The sequence below is a fragment of the Halichoerus grypus genome, chromosome 6 (assembly GCF_964656455.1).
Source record: "Halichoerus grypus chromosome 6, mHalGry1.hap1.1, whole genome shotgun sequence".
Taxonomy (NCBI): domain Eukaryota; kingdom Metazoa; phylum Chordata; class Mammalia; order Carnivora; family Phocidae; genus Halichoerus; species Halichoerus grypus.
In genome coordinates, this window is record NC_135717.1 from 132,801,692 (window position 1) to 132,824,079 (window position 22,388).

At 41.6% G+C, this 22,388-nt stretch overlaps 1 protein-coding gene across 1 annotated transcript in view; it reads left to right on the forward strand.

The window, feature by feature from the left end:
* The first annotated feature begins 1,512 nt into the window (after positions 1-1,512).
* MYRFL (myelin regulatory factor like) overlaps positions 1,513-22,388 on the forward strand; it is a 111,841-nt gene continuing 90,965 nt past the window's right edge. The window contains exon 1 of the mRNA XM_078074183.1: positions 1,513-1,558. Coding sequence (XP_077930309.1) covers positions 1,513-1,558 — 46 coding nt within the window. The remainder of the gene's footprint in view (positions 1,559-22,388) is intronic.

The following is a 22,388-nucleotide window of genomic DNA, read 5'->3' on the forward strand; positions in this document are numbered from 1 at the left end:
AGCCTCTCTCTCTTTTTTTCCCCCCCCAATATAGAATTACCTTGCTTGTTTTCAAGGAACAGTTTATATGTGTGGAGTTTTAAAATACTTATTAGGAAGCATACCACGTCACCTATACTAATTTTAACAATAATGAAGCAATCAGACAAATCCAGACTGTGGGACATTCTATAAGACAATGGGCCTGGATTGTTAAAAAAGTGTCAATGTCATAAAAAGCCACACAACTAAAAATGACAAGAGTGTTCTATATCTCTAAAAGACATAACCAAAGGCAATGCATGAACATTCACTAGATCCTTGATCAGAAAACAAAAAGTCATAAAAGATATTTTGGGGACATTGGGATTAATACTAATGAGATATTAGTATTAGATTTATATTACATTTCTTGGGTATAATAATACTGTGATTATGTGGGAGAATGTCCTAATTTGTTAGGAGACACAGAATTATTTCTGGGTAAAATGTCAAGGTGTCAGCAACTTATTTTCAAATGGCTCAGCCAAAAATGTATATAGCAAAAGAGAAAAAGGAAAAGTGGGAAAATATTGGTAATTAGTAAATCTGGATGAAGAGTAAGTGGGTATTTATTTCATGGTACTATCCTTGCAGCTTTTCTATAGGTTAAAAACTTTTTCAAGATAAAATGTTGGGGGAAAAGAGAAAAGGAAGGGACTAAAAGAGACAATTTAATTCCCTAATTGTATTCTTAGGCTATTATTAAGTAAATTAATAGTTGAGCAGGAAAGCAAAACTTTTATATTTAGGAGTGAAACCAGCTAAAAGTGAACCATATATACTCAGTTGTAAGAGTTACTGAATCAAATGCAGTTTTGTTGCTCATTAGAGGGGCTTCTCATACTTTATACTTTCAAAGAAAATAAAATCTGGAGGAGATAGACTAGATGTGTATCAAAGGAATTTAAGTTTTCACTGTGATTAAATTTGGAAATACTTCACCAATCCTAACTTTTCATTAGCATAAGCCTGTTTAAATTATCTGCTATTCAAGATCTCTATAAAAGCGAATATATTGATTTCTCTAGGTAAAACACACACACAAACTCTATATTTGCCTGGTTATGGCTAAATTGATCTGGTTGATAGAGGGGGAGATATATTGGTGTAAAAGGACAAATAAGAGATAAGACTATTTATTGCCCATTTATGTAATTACATGTGTCACTAAGGACAAAGGTCCTTAAAACAAAGACGAAAGGCAGAGTAGAAACAGTTCCCTACAGTAAGATAGATGGATTTGTTACCACTTCCCTCTTCATGAATTTTTTTTTTCCTGCATGGTCACATATTCTGGTTTTATAATCATTTTGAGAACCTAACCATCTTTCTGGACACAATTTGTTGGCAGAAGATAGGCTTCGCTCCAATAAAAAGAAAATGAAGATTTTTCAAGAGCATTCATAGGCTTCAAGTCGAGAGGACAGCACTTACTTCCTGAGCTCTGAGAAACCGTGTTCTGGGAGGAAGTATTACTAGGACCCCAGCACCATGGATGTGTTAGGGGAAAATGAGGCCCTGCAGCAGTTCTTCGAAGGTAAGAGGCCAGTTTCCAACATGCACTTCCTGCTTCTGAGAAATGCCTCTGCTTGTGATCACTGTTTCACCTTTTTGGAATTCACTTAAACTTGGCCTTGGAAGAAATGCTATCATACTAACTGGCCTAAAATTGGAAGTGGAGGTTTATTTGCTGTGTTTGTAGCAACAATCAATGGTAGTGATTTAAAACAACACAGGATTTCCATCTTCTAGCTTGGTTGTTAAAAGAATCACGGGGTCAGCGTATCTATGTTCCTAGTGTTTGTCTCTGTCCTGTGCTAGATTATATTTCTTCTAATCCCCTACGTTTCAAAAATTGCAGGTTTGTCTTGTCTCTAAAGTTATTGAATATAGCACAAGAAAGATGTAAGATTTTATTAAGACAGTTTTTCTCTGAGTATAGTTAAATATAAAACAGCAAAGGAACACCTCCTCCCCCTTCACATTTTTGTTTTTCACAACACTTTATTTTTTTTTAAGATTTTTTTTTTTTATTTAAGAGAGAGAGAAAGAGCACAAGCTCAAGCAGGGGGAGGCAGAGGGAGAAGCAGACTCCCTGCTGAGCAGGGAGCCTGATGTGGGGCTTGATCCCAGGACCCTGGGATCAGGACCTGGAACCCAAGGCAGACGCTTAACCGACTGAGCCACCCAGGCACCCCTTACAACACTTTAAAAATGTGCAACTGAATAATGATTTGTTTTTGAAGGGACAGGCATATTACAGCAATGAGTACTTCTTCCCCAAAGGAGAGGCATACTATAGGACATGGTTACACAGATTTTCTTCCTTCTAAAAATCTGAACTGGCAGTAAAGCTCCTCATATTTAGTGGGGTTGATGTTCTCATGGTGGGTCTGTTGAAAATGTCAGCAAGGACTTGCCATCAGAGACCTCAGTGCGGCTTTGGTGTTTCATCAGCCATGGTCAGACGTCCACATGAAGGGAACTGTGACCATAGCTTTTACACATTTGAAAGTTATTTCCCAGGAGGAAATAGGAGAATTGAGGGCAGACCTGTTTATTCACAGAATGCAGAGGGCAGTTTGCAGCATATTGAGAAGTGCTTTTGGCATTTCTTGTGATTAGTAGAGTGCCTGACAAAGTCTGGATGTTAAGAAGTTGAATGGAATTGACCCAACACCAAATAGTATCAAATGCAGAGTGATCATACCAAAGAAGTAGTGAGATTCTAGGTCACCATCAGAAGGAATCAATACAATATGGTGGTTTCTGTGGCTTGGATTTTGCCAGAAGTGACAAGAAGAAATGTAAGACCAAGAGAATTATCACATTATCTCAGTCGTGACCCATCCCATTGGGTATTCGGTCTCTGACAGTGGCCAAATCAGTGTGCCGGCCTGGGCCAGGTTTTGCACACAGTAGGCACACTAATGTAGTTCGATTGTTATTGCCTGATTTTATAGTCTATGAAACTTTCATTCTAGTAGTGGGTAGCAAGCTCTAAGCTACAGTTACATACGCTTTATTTTAGGGAAACCACCAATTCATTTTATAAAAGCATAAAGTCCATTTGATTTCCTTCTAGAGCTGGAGAAGACCTAAAAAGTTAATCTGGTCTACCTTCTGGTTTTGGGAAGTTCTGTTATACCTATAGGATTCCTAGACTCTCTTTGTCTTATTTTCAGGGTCTCTAGGGATACAGTTTCCACGAGTCTTCTCTGTAGCTTGCTAAAATATCTGATTATTTTTTTAATAGTATTTTTCTTAGCTTAAACCAAACTCTGTTCCTCCATTTGAAGCCTCTCTTTTTTTTTTTTTTAAGATTTCTTTTTTTTTTTTTTTTTGACAGAGAGAGTGATAGTGAGAAAGAGAGCACAAGCAGGGGGAGCGGCAGGCAGAGGGAGAAGCAGGCTCCCTGCCAAGCAAGGAGCCCAATGCAGGACTCGATCCCAGGACCCCGGGATCATGACCTGAGCCGAAGGCAGACGCTCAACCAACTGAGACACTGAGGCGCCCCTGAAGCCTTTCTTTTCATGAGGGATCAGTCATTTCTCCTCATTTTTAGAAATAAAAAAATTAAGGCAGTAGCTGAAGTGATTCCCTTCCCCCTGAAAACCGCACAGCTGGTTGTCAATTTCTTATTACCTCTGCTATTCAGCAAATATTGAGCACCTACCATGTGCCCAGTCCAACGACCACCTCTTCTAAATGGTAGCTTGTAGGGCTTTGAAGTCTTTCCCTTAGATCTTAGTGATTCCTTTCTCAAATATTCCTTAGAATGAGGACAGCAAAAGTAGATCCTATAATCTCATGAGGAGAGCCAACTGTTGCATGTCATGCTCCTGCTGATGTATCAGCTCTTCTTTTTTTTCTTTTTCCTTAGAGAGGGAGAGGGAGGGCAGGGGCCAAGGGAGAGGGAGAGAGAGAATCTTAAGAGGGCTCCATTCCCAGCATGGAGCCTGTCAAGGAGCTCGATCTCACAACCCTGAGATCATGACCTGAGCTGAAATCAGGAGTTGGCCACTTAACCGACTGAGCCACCCGGGCGCCCCTATCAGTTCTAATTAAATGCAATCTTATATAAAAAAAAAATCAAGGTCTGAAAAATCAAGAAAAGTTCTGGCTATTTGTTACCTAGCTGAAAGCTATTTTTCTCTGTTTCCTCAGACCCTTCATTCTAAGAAACTAAGCCTTAAATGCATTTTTCCTTATGAACATGTTGGGTTGGGGTGCCTGGCTGACTCAGTTGGTAGAGCATGCTACTTTTGATGTCAGGGTTATGAGTTTGAGCCACACATTGGGCATAGAGATTACTTAATAAAAAAAATTTTTTTAAAGTATCTGGATTGGGGCACCTGGGTGGCTCAGTCGGTTAAGTGTCTGCCTTCGGCTCCAGTCATGATCCTGGAGTCCCGGGATGGAGCCCCACGTTGGGCTCTCTGCTCAGCATGGAGTCTGCTTCTTGCTCTGCCTCTGCCCCTCCCCGCTTTGTTCTCTTTCTCTCTCACTCTCTCTCTCAAATAAATAAGTAAAATCTTTAAAAAATAATAGAATAAAAAAGATCTGGATTGACAATATCATTTTCAATTAAATGGTCTTGAGTGTCAAAGCTCATGATGATCTTAGTTTTTATTTTAAACTTTAGATGTGCCTAAATCTTTATGATGTGTGTCAGGAAAATGGCAAGAACAAAGGGTGGTTTCAGGTAGCTGGCAATTCTAATTCCCGGTCTTCCACTGATGCAATAGGCAGGCCAATTAAAGCAGAGGAAGATCGGGTATTCTAGGGATCCCAACATCCTCTGGAAACTGATACCATGTGACATGTTTGGCTTTTTCAAGAAAGCTGGTACCATTGCAAGAGAAAGGTTGTCAGAAGAGAAGCACATTATTTTATTTATAATAACTAAACTTGGTTACAAGCTAAATTTCTAATAGTGGTGGATTAATTAAATGAATTATGGTTTTTCCATATAACGGAATATTTTATAACTATAAAAATGATGTAGATAAGGAAAAATGTTCACTATATAACGGGGGAAAGTAGGTTATAAATTGGTATATACAATTGAATGTTATATATACATATATATATATAACTTCCCAGAACAAAGTTTGTTAAAACTGATTTGAAAACAGTTAATATATATACATACATGCTGACACATATATATAGAAACAACTGGATGAATACTCTTCAAGTATTAATAGTTGTTATCTCTTAGTGATAGGAATATGGGGATTTTCATTTTCCTCTTTATTATCTAAGCGCTTCATAATTGAAATGTATTATGTTATAATCAGGTTATGTTAACTAGAGGAGAATGAGTTTAATTCAGCAAAACTCTTCTGTTTAAGATCCATGTATAAAGAAAAAATTGTAAAAGACTTTGATACAGATGAAAAAGATTATGGACATCTTCCCTAGAAAACCATGCCTAGATCACATCCTTCTGGACTATCAGATTCTGTGGGATTTATACCTTTCATTGTCTTAGAGCTATTTTAAAACTCTATACATTGTAGATAACTGATATTCATGTAAATGATTTTGTCTATAGATATGCAAATGAATTTGATTTTAGGGGGAATCAATAGATCTGGTAAAAGCCAGTTTTGCATTTACTTGTAAATTCATTCCATGGCATAGATAGATACATGTGTTGCAGATCTAGATCTAGGTCCGCAGTCTGAATTCTCCTTGAGCCAGTTGTAACATCTTCCTGCTTCCTTCGTTAATTCGGTAGTTAAGTGGCCCCTGAGTGGTGCAGTCAGTTGAGTGTCGGACTCTTGATTTCGACTCAGGTTGTGATCTTGGGGTTGTAGGATTGAGCCCCATGTCAGACTCCACGCACAGCAGGGAATCTGCTTCTTTCCCTCTCTCTCTCCTCCTCTCCCTCGGCCCCTCCCTCTGCTTGTACTCTCTCTCAAACAAATAAATCTTTTTAAAAAAATTAGGTAGTTAAGTAAAATCTTTGATGTGCATTCATCTTATATTTGTATGAAAGTCATGATTTTATCTTTAAAAATAGATATCCTTTAATACTTGAAAAGTTTTAAGTTGGTTAACTTGGACACTTTATCAGTTTCACCTTAAGTTTGAACCAGATTAATAACAATATTTATTATACATTTACCATGTGCCCAGCACCATGCTATTCACTTTACGCTCATAATTTCATTTAATTCTTAAAACAACTCTCTGGGTAAAAAGGAATAAGCAAATGAAATGCAGTAAATCTCATTCTTCTGTTTACTTCATTTTTTTTTTTTTTGAAAGCTGTGACTTCACATTCTTAATTTGTTTCCTTATGGGTATTTTTGGGGGCTACCTTGATGTCAGAGGAACTCATCTTTTATTTCCAGGCTTTTAGAACACTTTATAAAAACTGATTTGAGAAGAATATTTAATTCTTCATTGTATTTAATCTTTAAGAAGGAAGTCTCCTGAATTGAGAACCTATTTAGCTCTTCCTCTTGGTCATGTCCTGAAGTAGGTTCTCAAAACACCTGTTGGCTTATCACAAAAGCAAAAGAGGAGATTCTTGCCCTGACTGAGTGGAGTGGGAAAAACCACATAGTAAGAGCAGATAACAATGAGAAGCACAAGAAAGGCACTGGGCCACTGAAACTCCAGCACACTCATTGAAGTTTGGGGAGCAGGTGGCTTCTAGAACCCGAAGCGGTGGACAGGCAGGAACCACCCGATGGCTCCTGAGATCTAAGAGGAAGAATGGTCCATTCAGGAAGCAGCTGTCAACAAACTTCCACATAGTTTCTGCCCCCATCTCTCTGCTTAAGATTTAAATTGCTAGGTAGCTGTTATTAAATGAGAGTTGTAGGGATGCAGGGTAGGCAAAAACATCTGCTGCCCATGAATTGTACAGGGATACCATGGAGGGGCCAAATGTTCAGGAAAATGGGGAAAATGCTGAACTCTGGAACAGTGACTCAAGTGCCCAGCCCCCATGGGACTGATCTAGAAAAGCTTCCAAGGAAGGTAAGCAGAATTGTTGAGAAGAGCGATGTCGCTCAGAAAAGTACCTATATGCATATAGTAGACACTCAGTAATATTAATAGAATAAATGAATGAAAGAACAGTGCAAAAGACTATTCTAGTCCACAAAGAGTGACTGAACTCTAGGTTTGGAGAACCCAGCAAGTTCAAATATAGGAAGAAGGAAAACTTGCCCAGTAAGTGGAAAGGTCCAGTGAATAGAATAAACAGAAGCAGAGCAAAGTGTTGCCAGTTGATGGAAAGCCTCAGATGAATGGTAAATGTATTCGGTGGTCCTGGCATATTATTTCTCCAAAAGTGAAACCAACTCTAACTGGTGGATGACTCTGACTTCCTGAGAGGCATCAGAAGCTCCGAACAGCTCCCAGCAGTGGAGAAGACTGAAGCTGCAGTGTCAGGGCTGACCCGGGACAAGGCTGTCTTGTGCAGAAAGGGTATCTTTGGCCTCAGGCCAGTCTCTCAATTCTTTGTTTTTCTTTCACTTTGGGACCACCACTTTCTCACCCTCCCAGCACCCTATGCCCTCTTCTTTCTGTGCCAATAAAACCTGGGCTTGCACAGAAGGTACAAACAGCAAATGATCTGATGTCATCACACATCTCTATAGAGTCTTGCGCACCATGTGCTTTCATAGGACACGAAGATGTTTTGATCAAATGAGTCAAAAAAGGTTACATATCTAAACGTAGGATTGGTTGCTCTCTAATGGTGGAATTTTAGACGTTGTGTCCTGGCAACATCCTGTGGTTATTACTGTAGGACTGTTTTTTATTGAGCATTTACTATGTGCTGGGTATAGAATTTTAGTTAGGAACATGGATTCTGAGTCAGTCATCTTCGATGTGAATCCTGGCTCTGCCATTTATTGCCTCTCAGTTGATGGAGAAGTAAACCTCTTCAGGTCTTAGTTTCCTTATTTATAAAATGTGGATAACTGTATTATCCCAAAATATGGTTGTAAGGGGCTATGCCTGGCACAGAGAGCTCAATTAATGTTAGCTATTATTATTCTTGTTGTTACCTTGTTATTGTTTTCTCTGTGTGAGGTCAGAGCAGCCCTGTGAGGGATTTTTATCCTTCCAGGAGAATCAGAAGGCTGGTGGATGTTAACTTGCTTGAGGGTCATCCAGGTAGGTAGTATGTGGATGCGAGTTCCTCATGTGTCCCTTTCCTTTATTTAATCAGCCACTCAAAGTGAGCCAGGTGCTGCGTTCCTGGCTAGGGATTCAGTGGTGAACAAGCAGAGTCCTAGTCCTGAAGCAGCTCCTCTTCTGGCTGAAGAAAGAAGACAATGAAGAGATAAGCAAGTAAATAAAATGACTTCAGAGAGTCATTAATTATGAAGAAAATAAAACCAGATAGTTGTGTGGAAAGAGACTGAAGGGAGAGTGGGTTACATAAGCTTGGGTAATCAGGAAATCTTCTGAGGAGGTGGCATTCCAGCAAGTCGTCCACCAGGGGTAGGATTGCTGGTCAGTGCTGTGTCCGTGTGAGACTTGTGTTCAATTACTTTAAGTGAGGTCAGTCACTACGTTTGTATGATTTTCTCAGCAGTATTCAGCCACTTAAGTGCAGGCTTGGGGCAGGAGAAGAATTGGATTTTTACAAAGTTGAGGTTTTCCCAGGTGAGTCCCACAGACGGAGAGAAGGGAAGAGAGTGACTAGTCTTTGCAAGGGAGTAATTGGAGTGACAGGCCCTGACATCTAAGCTGGCTAAGAAGGGAAGGGGGAGTCGCAGGAGGTGAGGAGGTGAGGAGGTGTGGAAAAGTGGCAGGAGGGTTCATGAAGGGGGGATCCCAGTGGGTGAAATGATTAGAGTAGAGACATAAGTGTCACTGAGTGATAAGCTGGTCAGAGAACACAGCCCTTGGGACTGAGACTTCAGAGGATGGTGCAGTTACTGGCTGGAGCCAGGTTTTCGCAGCGCACCATGACAGGAGCTGTCTGAGGGGAGGTGGAGGAAAGGTAGTAGGAGGTAAGGAGTCTAAGAACCCGAGAGGCTGGGAGAGCGTCGGGGGGATGTGGAGGCCCCCAGCAGTGATGGCGAGAGTGGTGTTGCAGAGAGGAAGAGAGGGAAGCCCATGCCCAATGTCCAGTGAGACAGGAATAGTGAGTGAGCGAGAGTTTGCTAGACGGGACTACCAGGAGGGGGCCTGGTCATCTGGCATGTGCTTCATTTGAAGAAAGGAGGAGGAAAGCTAGTCTGAAAGTAGCAGAAGAGCAAGGAGGACACCTCCCCTTCTCAGCCCCCAGGAACATGTGGGAGAACCTTTATTTGAGATGTTCTGTAATTTAACCAGTTCTTACTGCTGGACATTTGGGCTTGTTCTAGTTTTTTTTTTTTTTTTTAACCTGTTCTACATATACTGTGATCAAATTTCCCCCCAAACCCTTAGTTATTTACTTTGTATGAATCTCCTCAAAATAGAGTTACTGGCATATAGAATTTTTTTTTTTAAATTAGCTCTTTGGTAAGTATTGCCGAATTATCTGCTAGGAAGTTTCTTTAAAAATCAATCTGTAGACTGTCCCTATCACTGCTGTCTGATATTCATTTTCATTTTTTTACTAAAAAAGATACTCTATGCCCAGAGTCCTTAACCTGGGATAAGATTCAGGGGGACTCGAAGCCTCTGACACTGAGTGGAAATAGGTGTTTGTGTAGGCTAATACGTCAGCGGAAGCCTCCTTACTTTTCATCAGATGCCTCATGAGGTCTGTGACTCGGAAGAGCTGAGGGACCCCTGCTCTGGTCTCAGGCTGTTGGCGGCTTCTCTCACCTGCCCCTCCTGAGGGAGCCCGAGCCTGGAGCCTCCCATGATGGAGAGGATGCCCTTGGAACTAGGGAGAAGATCCTAGACTGCGGCATGTTTCAACAATTAGAGTCTAGAAACTTAGAGATTCTACTTAAAACGTTGTGAAGAGATGGGATAGGGAGATATGATGACACAATTAAGAGCAGTAATGAAAATAGTTCATGGTTTCACCTCTATACTCTGAGTTGTCACCGTATCAGAAAACACTTATACCAAAGTGATACTGTAACCAAAAAGGGAGGGAATTCTTAAAAGTCTGCTCTCAGTTTTATTGTTGAGTATAGGAAAATCACCAGAAAAAGGTGATTATTTCCTTTGCCCTGGGCTTCCTTCTGTCCCCAGGGGCTGTGCCAGAAGTACTTGAAGAGAGGCTTCCAGGGGCCCAGTCTGCTAAGAGGAAGCTCTTGGCAGTGGATCAACATTTGTTGATTATTTGTGCCTAGCCTACTTCTAAAAAGATTCAGGGAATACTTTATATTACATAATACCTTAAAAATTGATGTAATAAAGTCAATACAAGGGAGTGGAGAGGGTAATAAAACATCCTGGGGAGGTGTGAATAATAGCAAAATTCAGGTATCAGTGGGTCAGCGAGGAGATTTAATTCTCTTTTCTCAACTCTAACCCTCCTTCCAGACATTCACTTCTCTTTCATCACCAAACTCTGAAAAATACCCACTCTATTCTTCACGTCCTATTTGCTTTTCAACCCAATTTAATCTGGCTTCTGCTCTGACTTGCTCTTCTGAAATTTCTCCTAATGGCTAGATTGCATTAAAAAACCTTCGGCCCTCATCCTCCTGGCGGTGTCTCTGGGATTTGTCACCATCGCCCATTGTTCACTCGTGGAAGCTTTATCCTGTTTGATCCACTGGCATCTTCTTTCCTGGTTCTCCTTCAGCCTCTGTGTCCTCTTGGGTGCTTTCAGTAGTTCGCCCCCCCCCCTTGTCTGCCCACAAGTCCCGTTTCAGAAACTCTCTTATTTGAACACCAAAGCTTACCCTGAGTGGGCATTCCCATGGATCAGCATATCCCAAACTCTATTGCCAAGTTCCAGACCTAGATTTATAGCTGTTTAAAGTACATATGTATTTGCCCAAGTGTCCCTCAGTTTTCCCAAATCCACCCATTCAGAGTGGAACACATTAACCTTCTCCTCTCTGATTTCAATCTTCACTGCCTCCTGGGTTCCCTTCACTCTCCAACAAACCCCCCAAACTAGAAACTGGGGTGCCACTCTTGAAGACTCCTTCTATACTCTATAGCTAATCATTTATCAAATTGTTGCTTCCACCTTAGAAATGTCTTTCAGCTGCAACCTCCCCTCTGTTCAAACATTTCATCTCTTACAAGAGTCTCCTAACTTCTGTCCTTGTGCTGACCACCTTCCACTTTGCTGTTGACTCATGTGGATGCCATTGCTTAAACATTTTCTGTTGGATCTCCTTTGCCTGAGCTTAGCATAATTGTCCCAAGATAACATTCCAGGTGTCCTTATCGCAGGGGACTCCTCCATACTCATATCTATTACAGATGGTTTGATATAAGTGGTTAAGGGCATACTCCAGGGCCCGAGTTCTAATCCTGACTCTGCCCCTTGCTAGCTGTGTGATCTTCGTCAAGTTACTTCATCTCTCAGTGTCTCAGTTATGTATCTATCAAACTGGAACACTACTAGTACCTGTCTAATAGGCTTTGGGCAGGTTACATGATGCGGTATACATGAGGCTCAGAACAGTCCCCGGATTACTATTATGTTTGCTATTACTATTATTATCTTCAGTGTTGTTCTTACTATTATCTATACCCCAGCCTCACAGCTTTTCATGGTTTCTTGAATGCATCCTGCCCTTTCATAACACTGGGTCTTTGACTGTGCCCTCGACCCACAATGCACTTTCCTACTTCTTTCTCCAGCAAACTTCCCTGGGCTAAGTTGGAAGCGAAATTCTCCATGCTTCTCCAGCACTTTGTGCACATCTTTGGATGCACATCCTTTACATTAAAGTTCAATTTCTGTGTTTTGCATGTCTTTCTCCCACAGAGGATACTGTAAGCATCTCCGTGTGAGGATTTGCCTTTGTCTAGTTCATCTCTGCAGGCTCACTGTCTTGCATGTTGCAGTTACGTAGATGTTTGTTGAATGTGTGTTAAGTGAGTGAGATTCTTGACCAGAATTTCTGGTGGGGAAACAGGGGCCTTTTTTGCATTATACATAGTTGTTCAGTTTGTGCTCATTTTCTCACAGATATTTTAATATCCAGACCAACTCTGGAGAGGAAATCACAGCTCCTCATCGAAGTTTGTTATGTGGATTACTCTTGGATCTGTGATCTATAGTAGGGATCTTCCTCTAGTGTGGTAACTCTGTTCTCCTTAAAAGGAACTATTAGTGGGAAGGGAATGAAGGTGGTGTGGTGCTCAGTAGAAAACATGGCAGAGATGCTAACTGGGGATGGAGAGATTCAAAATCCAAGTCTCTTTATGACAGGTTCAGCCTTTAACTCAAACTGGGCCATGAACTGTGAATCAGAATCAATACTTAGAAGTCATCAGGAGACTTTTGGAGTCTAACAGAGGAGTGGACGCTGCAGTCCTGAGCAAAAATAAAGGCCCAGGGGCGCCTGCGTGGCTCAGTCAGTTTTGTGTCTGACTCTTGATCTCAGCTCAGGTCTTGATCTCAGGGTCATGAGTTCAAGTCCCATGTTGGGGTCCATTCTTGGTGTGGATCCCACTTAAAAAAAAAAAAAAGGTCCAGGCACCAGGAAACACAGTCAAGGTAATGGCCCTGGGAGTTTGCAGGAATGATCTTGGGGGATTGTCTGATTACATGTCTTTCCCACGTTTTACAGGCCACCTGTATCACCTCTGGAAATCAGGCACCATTACAAATCACACACATTGACCTTGAGCTCCTTTCTCCAATCTGCATGTGTGGTGATGAGTGACATAGTGGTTAGAGCACAGGCTTTGCATCCAGATTGCCCTGGGTGCAAATCCCACCTCTACCATGGACTTATGATGCAGCCTTGGCAAATGACTGGATCTCTCTGAGACTGTGTCCTCAGCTATCAAGCGAAGTAGATATTTCACAGGGGAGGAGTGAGAATTGAGTAAGATGATAGAGGCAAAGGGCTTTGCATGGTGCCTGACGCACAGTTACTGCCCAGTGAAGTAGTATGATCAGTAACCTATAATTAAGAAAATGTTTATTCTTTTAAAGGAGCTCCCTGAAACAGCCTGTGATCAGTCAGAAAACCACTACCCTGTAATGAGCCCTTGACTTTATGGGAGACACTGTACTAAACCCTTAGCTGTATTAATTCTTAATTTGCACAACAAAATGGACAAGAAGGTAATGTCATCACGACTTCATAGATGAGGAAAGAGATTCAGAGGTTTGCATCTTGCGCACATTCGCACAGCTGTTACGTCTGAGAGCTTGGAGCTAGACAGAAGCCTGTCTTTCTCTGGAGGCTTGTGCCCTAGTCACTCTGCCCAGTGTTTTCTAAGCAGGTTGTGGAGGAACATCTATAGACGTGAGCTGTGGAACTCACGGCTCCTGTTCAGACGACCAGGACGTGTGTGTGTGTGTGTGTGTGTGTGTGTGTGTGTGTGTGTTGTGTGACAGTTTGCCAATTTGCATGTAATTCCATTCCATAGATGAAATTATTCTGGAGCCTGAGTGGTTGGTACATTAGTGCCATCTGGCTTTTTCTTTTTTTTTTTTTTGCGAAGCCCAGCTCCAGTGTCATCAGATGTGGTAGAAAGGCAATAGTTTATGTTTGTAGAGCAGGCAGCTACAGATACTCCAAAGATAAGGCTACCAATAAGAATGCAAAGATAGAAGAACAGCAACCCTGGCCTGAGGTACTGCTCGGTGCAAGCCAAACATCTATAGAGGGGATTTAGGCAGCGGCGTTGCTCAGAAGTGTAGTAGAAAATGCTAACTCTCCAACGTGGCTTTTTTGGTAACCAGAGTCAGGACAAAAGGTCCAGTGAGACGATACTCTGATATCTGATATCCTGATGGTAGCAACGTAAGAAACAATTGTCATGTATAGCAGTGTGAGGTCATGTGTTCTAAGGAGAACGTGAGATGACTTGCTAGCAGAAAAGAGTGTCCCTCCCCTAGGGTGAAAGTGATCAATAGCCTCAAAGATTAGGAGCCGAGAAATATGCTTCCTGTGAATTTATGGCTGTGGGTGGTGGCCTAGGGCTTGGTGAACCAAGGCAGACCTGGGTTTGAATCCTGGTTCCTCTGCTTCTTAGTTGTGTGACCCTGGGCCAATTACTTAACATTTTAAAATTTCAGTTTTCTCCATCTGTAAAATGGGGATAATAACATCTACTTCTTAGGGTTATGGAGATTAATGATGAAATAAATAATAGTTATTGATTTTATGATAACATTTGCAAGTGTGAAGGAACCAAGTTACTTGCTTGCTTGCTTTCGAAACAAGAATGAGCGTAAGCCACACACACACACACACACACACGCGCACACACACACACACACACACACATATTTCTTTTTCAAAGAAACACTCCTGTCTCCAGGGAGTTATTACAACTTTTACATGTTCACATTAATTCCAGAGCCTTTATAATCATAAAATCCATTTATAGCCTGTAGTTGCCAAGCAACATAGGACAAAGTACCGAGTATTTCCTTTTATTGCAAAAGGTTCAGCTTTTCCGTATTGGTCTTGAAATCAACATTTTTCAGAAAAGACGGAACCATGACAGTACTATATTTCCAAGGTTTTGTGAGCATTCCTTGTTTGGGGATAAGATCAAAGCTGAAAGGAATATATTGTTATTATTGTCCTGTCCGTGAATAGTCTCAAGCATTTTGTGCTAATTTTATGGTAAATCTGTAAGAAGGTCCAAAGAAGGGACACTGCAAATTTAGTTTAAGGAGAGAACTTGCTTCACATAATCTACATTCTGAGGATGCTCTTGCTGTAGGAGAACTAGTTCTTTGATCTGTCAGTGTCTTTCTGGAAAGGCTGCGGTGATATAAAATTCATATGAAGAATGTTATCTGCTGACCTTGGTAACTGCTGACCTCAAACACGTCATTCAACAAGGCATTGACAGGGTTTGGGGAAGCTGGCTTTGAGGCACATAAGTGAATTAATTCTCTTCTTCTTGAAAGGTATTACTGCTTTTAATTATTTTTGTTGTTTTTGCCTGTGGATAATCAGGATGTAAAGGTTGGAAATCCAAAAAGAACTGAATAAATATATTACTGTATAATATCCTATAAAGTACCCCGGTACAACTTATATTTTTAACAGCTCATAAAAGCATGTATAGAAACAGTTTTTAAAATTTGCACAGCTATTTCTCTATGTGTGTGTATTAAAACAGTACAAAAGCAGATTAGAGTATCTCAACTGGAATTCTACTCTCCTTGTCCCATATGCATTCTACACATGCAGTGAGATTCTATAGATGCAAAGGATGGAAGCAATGATCCTCTTTTCTTCCTTCCCTTGTTGGGTTATGCAAGCTCGTTGTTTTGAAACAAATATGTTAAGTCACACAAGATGTTTTATATGCAGGAAGAGGCAGAAAGGACATCTACAAACTATTTCTTATAAATTTTCCAAGGTAGGAGCTGGTCAAGACTTCTGCTAAGAGTAAATGTACTTTGGGATGACTTCTGTGTGTGAATATAAAAGAGTAAGATCTAGCTATTAACATGACTAGGCTAATTCCGATTGATCGGTAGAAGGGCGCTTTAAAATCTATTATCCATGCATCTCAAGAAGTGTTGTGCCTTAAGAAGTATTTGGAGAACTTTTATTTCTTCTTTTTATCTGCATGGGGATAACACAAAGACAATAGTCTGCTCCTGGGAGAAGCAGGCTCCTGTGTGAAAATCTGAATTGACCTTTCATATTATCCAGAGCTGGAAACCATGCTCAGGACTGGTCCTCCCTTTGCTGGCTGTTTATGGAAATGTTGGAAAAAATGAAAATCCATATCCAGCCACCAATTCTGACATTGTCTTATTTTGCCAGTTCATTCCTTACCCATCTTCAAAGTTTTCTTCTCACTCTTCCAGTTGTGTTATGCTTATTGATGGGAATTTGACATTTTACAAACTCTTTCATTTCTGTCCCTCATTGGTCCCTCTTGCAATCCTGAGAGGAAGGTGTTTTACAGATGAAAGAAATGGAGGCTTAAAGAAGCTGAAAGACATGTCTAAAACCACCCTGGTGAATGCCAGCGGTGGTGGCAAAATCTTAGTCTTCTCGTTCCAAGACCAATGCTCTTTTCATCTGAATACCACTTTGGTTTCCTAAAAGAAAAAGACATAGTACTTGCCTTGGCTCCTTGGCTTCCCTATTCTAGAGTAGATGTCAGACTAATACTTCAGTAAACATAGCTGGCCTTTAGAAAAATCTCCTCCCTTTTATCCTCCTCTCCCTTACCTATCCCCAGTCACTATGTTAATCTCCCACAAACTGGCCACTTGCTACCTCACTGCAACCACTTTCTAGAACAGGGCTGGCAAGTTCCTATCATTTGGGCCTTCATTTAACCCCCTGCTTTGATAAAGCTGATCTGCCCTGACTTCAGCGATTGGTTTATTGTTCTGAGTCCTGTGTTTGGGGGTCGGGACGAGGAGCAGAGAAGGAATAAAAAGGGCAAGAAAATGCATTATGTGCTGAGCACTAGTAGTATTAAAGAAGAAATAAAACCCGTGATATTTGTTAAAGCCTAGTAAGGATGACTTTATTCAAGGGAGAGGCTAGCAAACAGGTATAGTGACCACTGTGATGGAATTTTGCAATGGGGGAGAGAGACTGGGCTCAACTCTGGAATATGCATGGGCAAGTGGGAATGTATAGCCCAGGAGCAGGCTGAGGGGGGGGATTCTGGCTAGACCAGCCTAACAGGATTCTTGCTCAGAGAGGGCTAGTGTGACCAGACATCACCTGGGGCAAGGTGGGGGGATGAGGAACCTGACTAGATATCAAGGGTGATCAGATATGGAGGATGGGGGATTCTGGTTAAACTGATTTGTCAGGATTCTTGCTAAAATTGGACAATGCAGACAGAAATATGAAAGTAGGCCTTGTTGAAAAGTTCAGAGGGGCCTGAGTAGAGTTTGATCTAGGAGTGAATCTGTCAGCGGAAGGATTACACATCACATTTAGTCTGTGACCAATGCTCTAAGGTGGTAAAACCCCCCTCCCCCCAGATAAGGAAACAGGCTCAGAGAAGTTCAGTAGAACTAGAATTATCTCAAGTTGGCCTGATGGCAGTTCTCCGGATCTCATGCTTTTCCTTCCCTTCACAATACATGAGGCTCCCTGCTTCTGGAACACCCTTCTCTGCCCTGTTCACCTGGCTAATTGCTGTTCACTCTTGAGGTCTCCACTTTGGCATCATTCCCTCAGGGCTTCTGTGTCTTCCACAGTACTTTGCACTTCACCTCGAAAAGCATGTATTGCCTTTTTCTGTGTCAGCCTCCTACCGACAACTGGAAGGAAGGGACTATATCTCATTCATTCCTTTAGCCTCAGCAGCCAGGGACCGGCGCATAGGTATCACTCCAACATATTTATCCAATCAATCAATAAAAACCCCAAGCCCAGTCTCCCTCCAAGTCTGCTGGATTTCCCTCCTTTATTTCTCACATCCGAGAAGACATGAGTCTTTGTCCCACACTTGGCTGATGACTCAGGCCTCAGTCAGTGCCCTGCTGGGCTGCCCCCTCCCCATCTGCCTGGCTTGGCGGGATAGGAAGGCATTGCTGAGGCAGGACAGGCTCTCCTGAAAGCCATAGCATGGGGCAGCTTCCATGTCACATTTTGCTGAATTTGTGCCATGCGGGGTCCACCCACCCACTGGGGGACATTGATTTATTATTCAACACTGTACATTCCAGAGTATCCAAGCCACCTATAAAGCCTGGGGGTGGATAGCCCCGCTTTAGCTGTCCTTCCTCTGGGACACCTTCCTCTTCATCCTTTCCCTTCTTCCTTCTTCCTCTTCCTCTTTTTTGGCCCTTGGCAAAATTAGAGTTTCTAATAGACCAAAGCAGAACAATAATTCTTCAACATCTTGAACATAAAAGAAATGAGATTCCTTGAGGTGTTCCTATACCACTGAAAAGAAAGGTTGTCAGCTTCTGTTTTCCACATTTCTCTTCCACAGTTAAAAATTAATATTGGTTAACATGCAGTTGATTGTGTTTTGTTCATTCCCGTATATATTAACTTTAGTATATGTTATTGAAGAGAAAGGGCACAAGGCATGAGAGTTTAATGCTCATGTTGAAGGGTTGGGAGGAAGCTCGGCTGTAAGGCTCCAGAACTCCTGGAAAACTGGATTCCCAGACTCCCAGAAAGGCCAGAGGATCTTGCTTAACTTATATTTCAAGTCAGGAAAAGAAGTGTGAATCTGATAACCAACTAATGAGACATTGAACTATTTCCATGAAAATCGAGGTTAAATGGTGCAATAGACTGACCATTTTCCCCTCCTACTTTAAATCCTGTGCAAATGTTTAGATTATTCACTGAGAAGCCATGCAAATTGCCACAAGGGCAGCTCTCCAAAGGTGTTGAGCCAATCAGCCACATTGAGTGGCTCCTGAGTCTGTGAAAAAGCAAATTGGACACATTCATTTGGAACTGTCATAACGTTAATGTTGAATGATCATAGATCTACTACATTTTTAAGTTGTTTACAGCAGACACCATCAGCTGCCTTCCCAGTAGTGGTCCAACCACTTTCTTTTCTGCTGGCGGAAGCTTTATCTATTCAGAGAGGAGAGTCCTTGAGCTCAGGAAGGGTAGGCCCTAATGTAATTGACTTAAATCAGGTATCACAATCAAGTATCAAGTTTCTCCTCTCTCTCCCCTTGTCCTCATAATTCAGCAGCTGTAACTCTTCTTTTGCAACCCCTTCCATGATCCTTTTTATAAAGGGTAAATTCCTCTATTTACCAAAACACCTAACAATATTAATAATAATTTAATATGTCCTTTACATTTTTACCAAGAATGTTATTGTTTTTATTAGTTTTTGAGTGTTTTGCCCCAACCCTACTCTCCTTCATTCTTTTGCATGATTTTGCAGAAAGCAAGGTTGTTCAAGAACACATACATTATGGTATAGTAGAAAACACCTGAGCCCCTGCAAGATCAATTGTGTTATTACAACTTGAATAAGTTATTTAAGCAGGCTAAGGATATTTGCTCTTCTGAAAAATGGGGATAATAATAGCACCCATCTGATAGAATAAAATTATTGTGAGGATCAAATGAGAATGAAATGTAAAATCCTTAGCACAATAAAAAGAGTACATAAAAAGTGCTCAACAAATTTACCAAGTATTATTATTATTATTATTATTATTATTATTATTATTATCCATTAACCATCTCTCATGTGGCTTGACCAGTGATTCTTTCCCACTCTGTTGGATCTCCCCTGGACACCATATTTGTCAACATTCCTCTGAAGGTGTGGGGCCCAGGTCATCAAGGTTGCATCTGTGCATAGAGGAACAGGGACCTCACCACCCTAGTTCTGTACTCAATGATTAGTATAATTCTACATTAGTTCTTTGTCTTCCTGATACTTCCTCATGATGGCCCAACTAAAAGACCTTTGTCTGTATCACCTATTCACTCATAAGCCAAGTTTCCCCATCTCCTTTTTATATGATTTAAAAAGTCAATGTAGAGCTGAACGCTTAACCTGCTGTCATCTTGTCAGAGTTAGCCATCAAGCCAGTCAGCCTGAGATTAGACCTGACTCTTTCAAAACATATTGCTCCCTGCCTCCATCATTCGGGCCATCTGCATACTTGGCCAGTGTGCCTTCTTTATACTTCCGAAAATCACAAATAACATTATTGACAAGGAGGAGAGCAGAGTCATTTTATACTGAATTTTAGAATTTTCTCCAGGTTAGCATTTTGGGGAGTAGTTGTTCTCCCAGGTATAAGTTCTCCTAATCCTAATATAATTTCCTCTGCCTTCCTCCAGCTCAGTGACAAATATAACCATCCTTGACTGCCTCCCTCAAATCAGATGGAAGACCCCCAGGTGTCTCCTTGGGCCTAACTTCCCACACTATGTTGGGGCTGCCTGTTCTTTTTCTGTGCCCCTCCCCTCCCTTGAGGGTAAGATCGAGTGTTGCTCACTATTGTATCCCCAGTGGCTAGCACATATGCACTTCATCAAATATTTATTAAATGTTGAATGAATTAATTAGCAATTTTGTTAAGTGTCTAGTTGAAGTCAAGAGACACATTTCCATGCAGAGCCTCCTAATCTGCTAGCTGGGAACCAGAACAGGCAAGGAAATGAAGTTCATCCACACGGCTAGTTCCTGGCCTGGTGGGCCCAGGCAGGCTCTTAGATGTCTTCTGCTGTTCTTAAGAGTCCAACAGCCAAGTTTTTAGTGATCCTTTCTAGAATTTTGCACCTGTGACAGTTCTGGAAAACATACGTGGGCGTTGTCATCCTGTTACACAATGTGCTTGAACTGTTTCTTTACTCAAGTTGAATAAAGGTTAATTTTCATTTTATCTTTTGATTATCAGGCACATAAATTTCAGGTGATTCATATCATGTTAAAGTCCAGAGACAGTCTTTTAATTTGGTCACGATTTCCAACAATGGATCATGTTCACTGTGGTTTAAAGAACTGATTAGATTCTTCCTGGACCAACGTAGGACTACCTGTACAGGGAGAACTGGGGAGACTCCCAGGCTTCCAGGTCATTAGGTGGAGTTCCTCTTGGGAGCATTGCCCTGCTGCTCCCTTTTGTCTCAGTGCAAAAACAGGATGACATGATACCGGCCGGAGCAGATGAAATCCCCAAGCTCCTTCTCTGGCTCCTCACCCGACTGTCTCATTTTTCTCAAGGCACCAGCACAACCTCCCACCCAATCACCACGCCAAAACAGGAACTAGTGAATTGCCTAGATTCCTTCCATTCAGTCACAGAGTCTAGTAGGCTTCTCCTCTCAAATACCACTCACATCCAGTGGTGTGCTGGTGAATGTTCAACAACCAACTCTTTGGGGAAAAAAATTCCCAATGTGTAGTGTTTGCCAATTTCCATGGTGTATATCCTCCCTCTATGGCCAATTTCAAGCTGTAACATGAAGACACTAAATACGGAGTTGGGAAGAGATGTGCACAAGCTCGTACGAGCTGGCTCCAGGGCACTGTGCTTTCTTCCACCTTCCTGCCCTAGATCAGAGTTTCATGGCCCTTCACGACCCAAGGATCTGTCCCTGCTGACTATTCTAACCTCATGGACCCCTGTTCCTGGAAGCTTTCCTGGTATCCTTTTGCTCCTGTTGGGTCATTTAAGTGACCCATAATGCCCTGTGTACATCTTTGTCGTCATATCATAATGCAATGGTATGTGTTTATGTCAGTCTTTCTCACTGATCTATGAACTCATTGAGCACAGAAACTGGCAGTAATGGTGAAGGGTAGTAGTTACTGAGCTGGGAACTATGCTAAGTATCTTAAATGCATTATCTCATTTCGTCTTCACTCTAACTCTATAAGGTTGATGCTCTTATTATACTCATTTTACAGATAAGGAAATTGAGGCACGGAGAGGCTAGATAATTCGCCCAAGGTTGCACAGCTGGTGGCACAAATCTAGAGCCAGATTTGATCCCAGGCCTGATTGTAGAACCAAGACCCTTGACTACTAAAGCTTCTTTGTCTTTGTGTGTCTAGCACTTGGCACTCTGCCTGGTCCATAGCAGGTGCCTTTTGATTGTGTGTTGAGTAATAAGGGAAGGCTAATGTTGGCAGTATCCTTGACTAGTTTCTTTGCTCTTGCTTAGCTTCAGTCTAATCTCTTAACAGCAGGCAATTTGACCTTTCAAAACTATAAACCTGATCATGTAATCCATCTGATGAAAATGTTTCAATGTCTCCATAACTTTCAAGATGAATTCCTTACCCTGATACCTATGAACCTTCATGATCTGATGTCTGCTTGTTTCTTTAGATACACCTTCCACTATTCATAATCACATTTTTTCATTCAAATTTTATTACTTATCCAACAGATGCAATATTTATTAAATAATTAGGCCTAACAAGGTTCCAGGCCTTGTTCTAGGATGTGTACAAAAAGAAGCAATCTCTTCCCTAGAGAAGCTTAGAGTTCAGTGGAGAGAGACAGACACACTTCACATAGCTGCTCAGTAGGTTGAAACAGAATTGCATCCAGCTCTCACTGGGGGCCACAACAGGTCTTGCTCTCAGTCTCATATGTGTTCTTCACGTGGCTCTTGCCACGCTATTGGCACATTTCCAAAGGAGTCCTGCGGCTGAGTTTTTAAATTCATTTGCACATGCTCTTTTCTGTTCTTAGAAATTTTTCTCGGGTGCCTGGATGGTTCAGTGGTTGAGCGTCTGCCTTTGGCTCAGGTCATGATCCCAGGGTCCTGGGATCAAGCCCCGCATTGGGCTTCCTGCTCCACGGGCAGCATGCTTCTCCCTCTGCTACTCCCCCCGGCTTG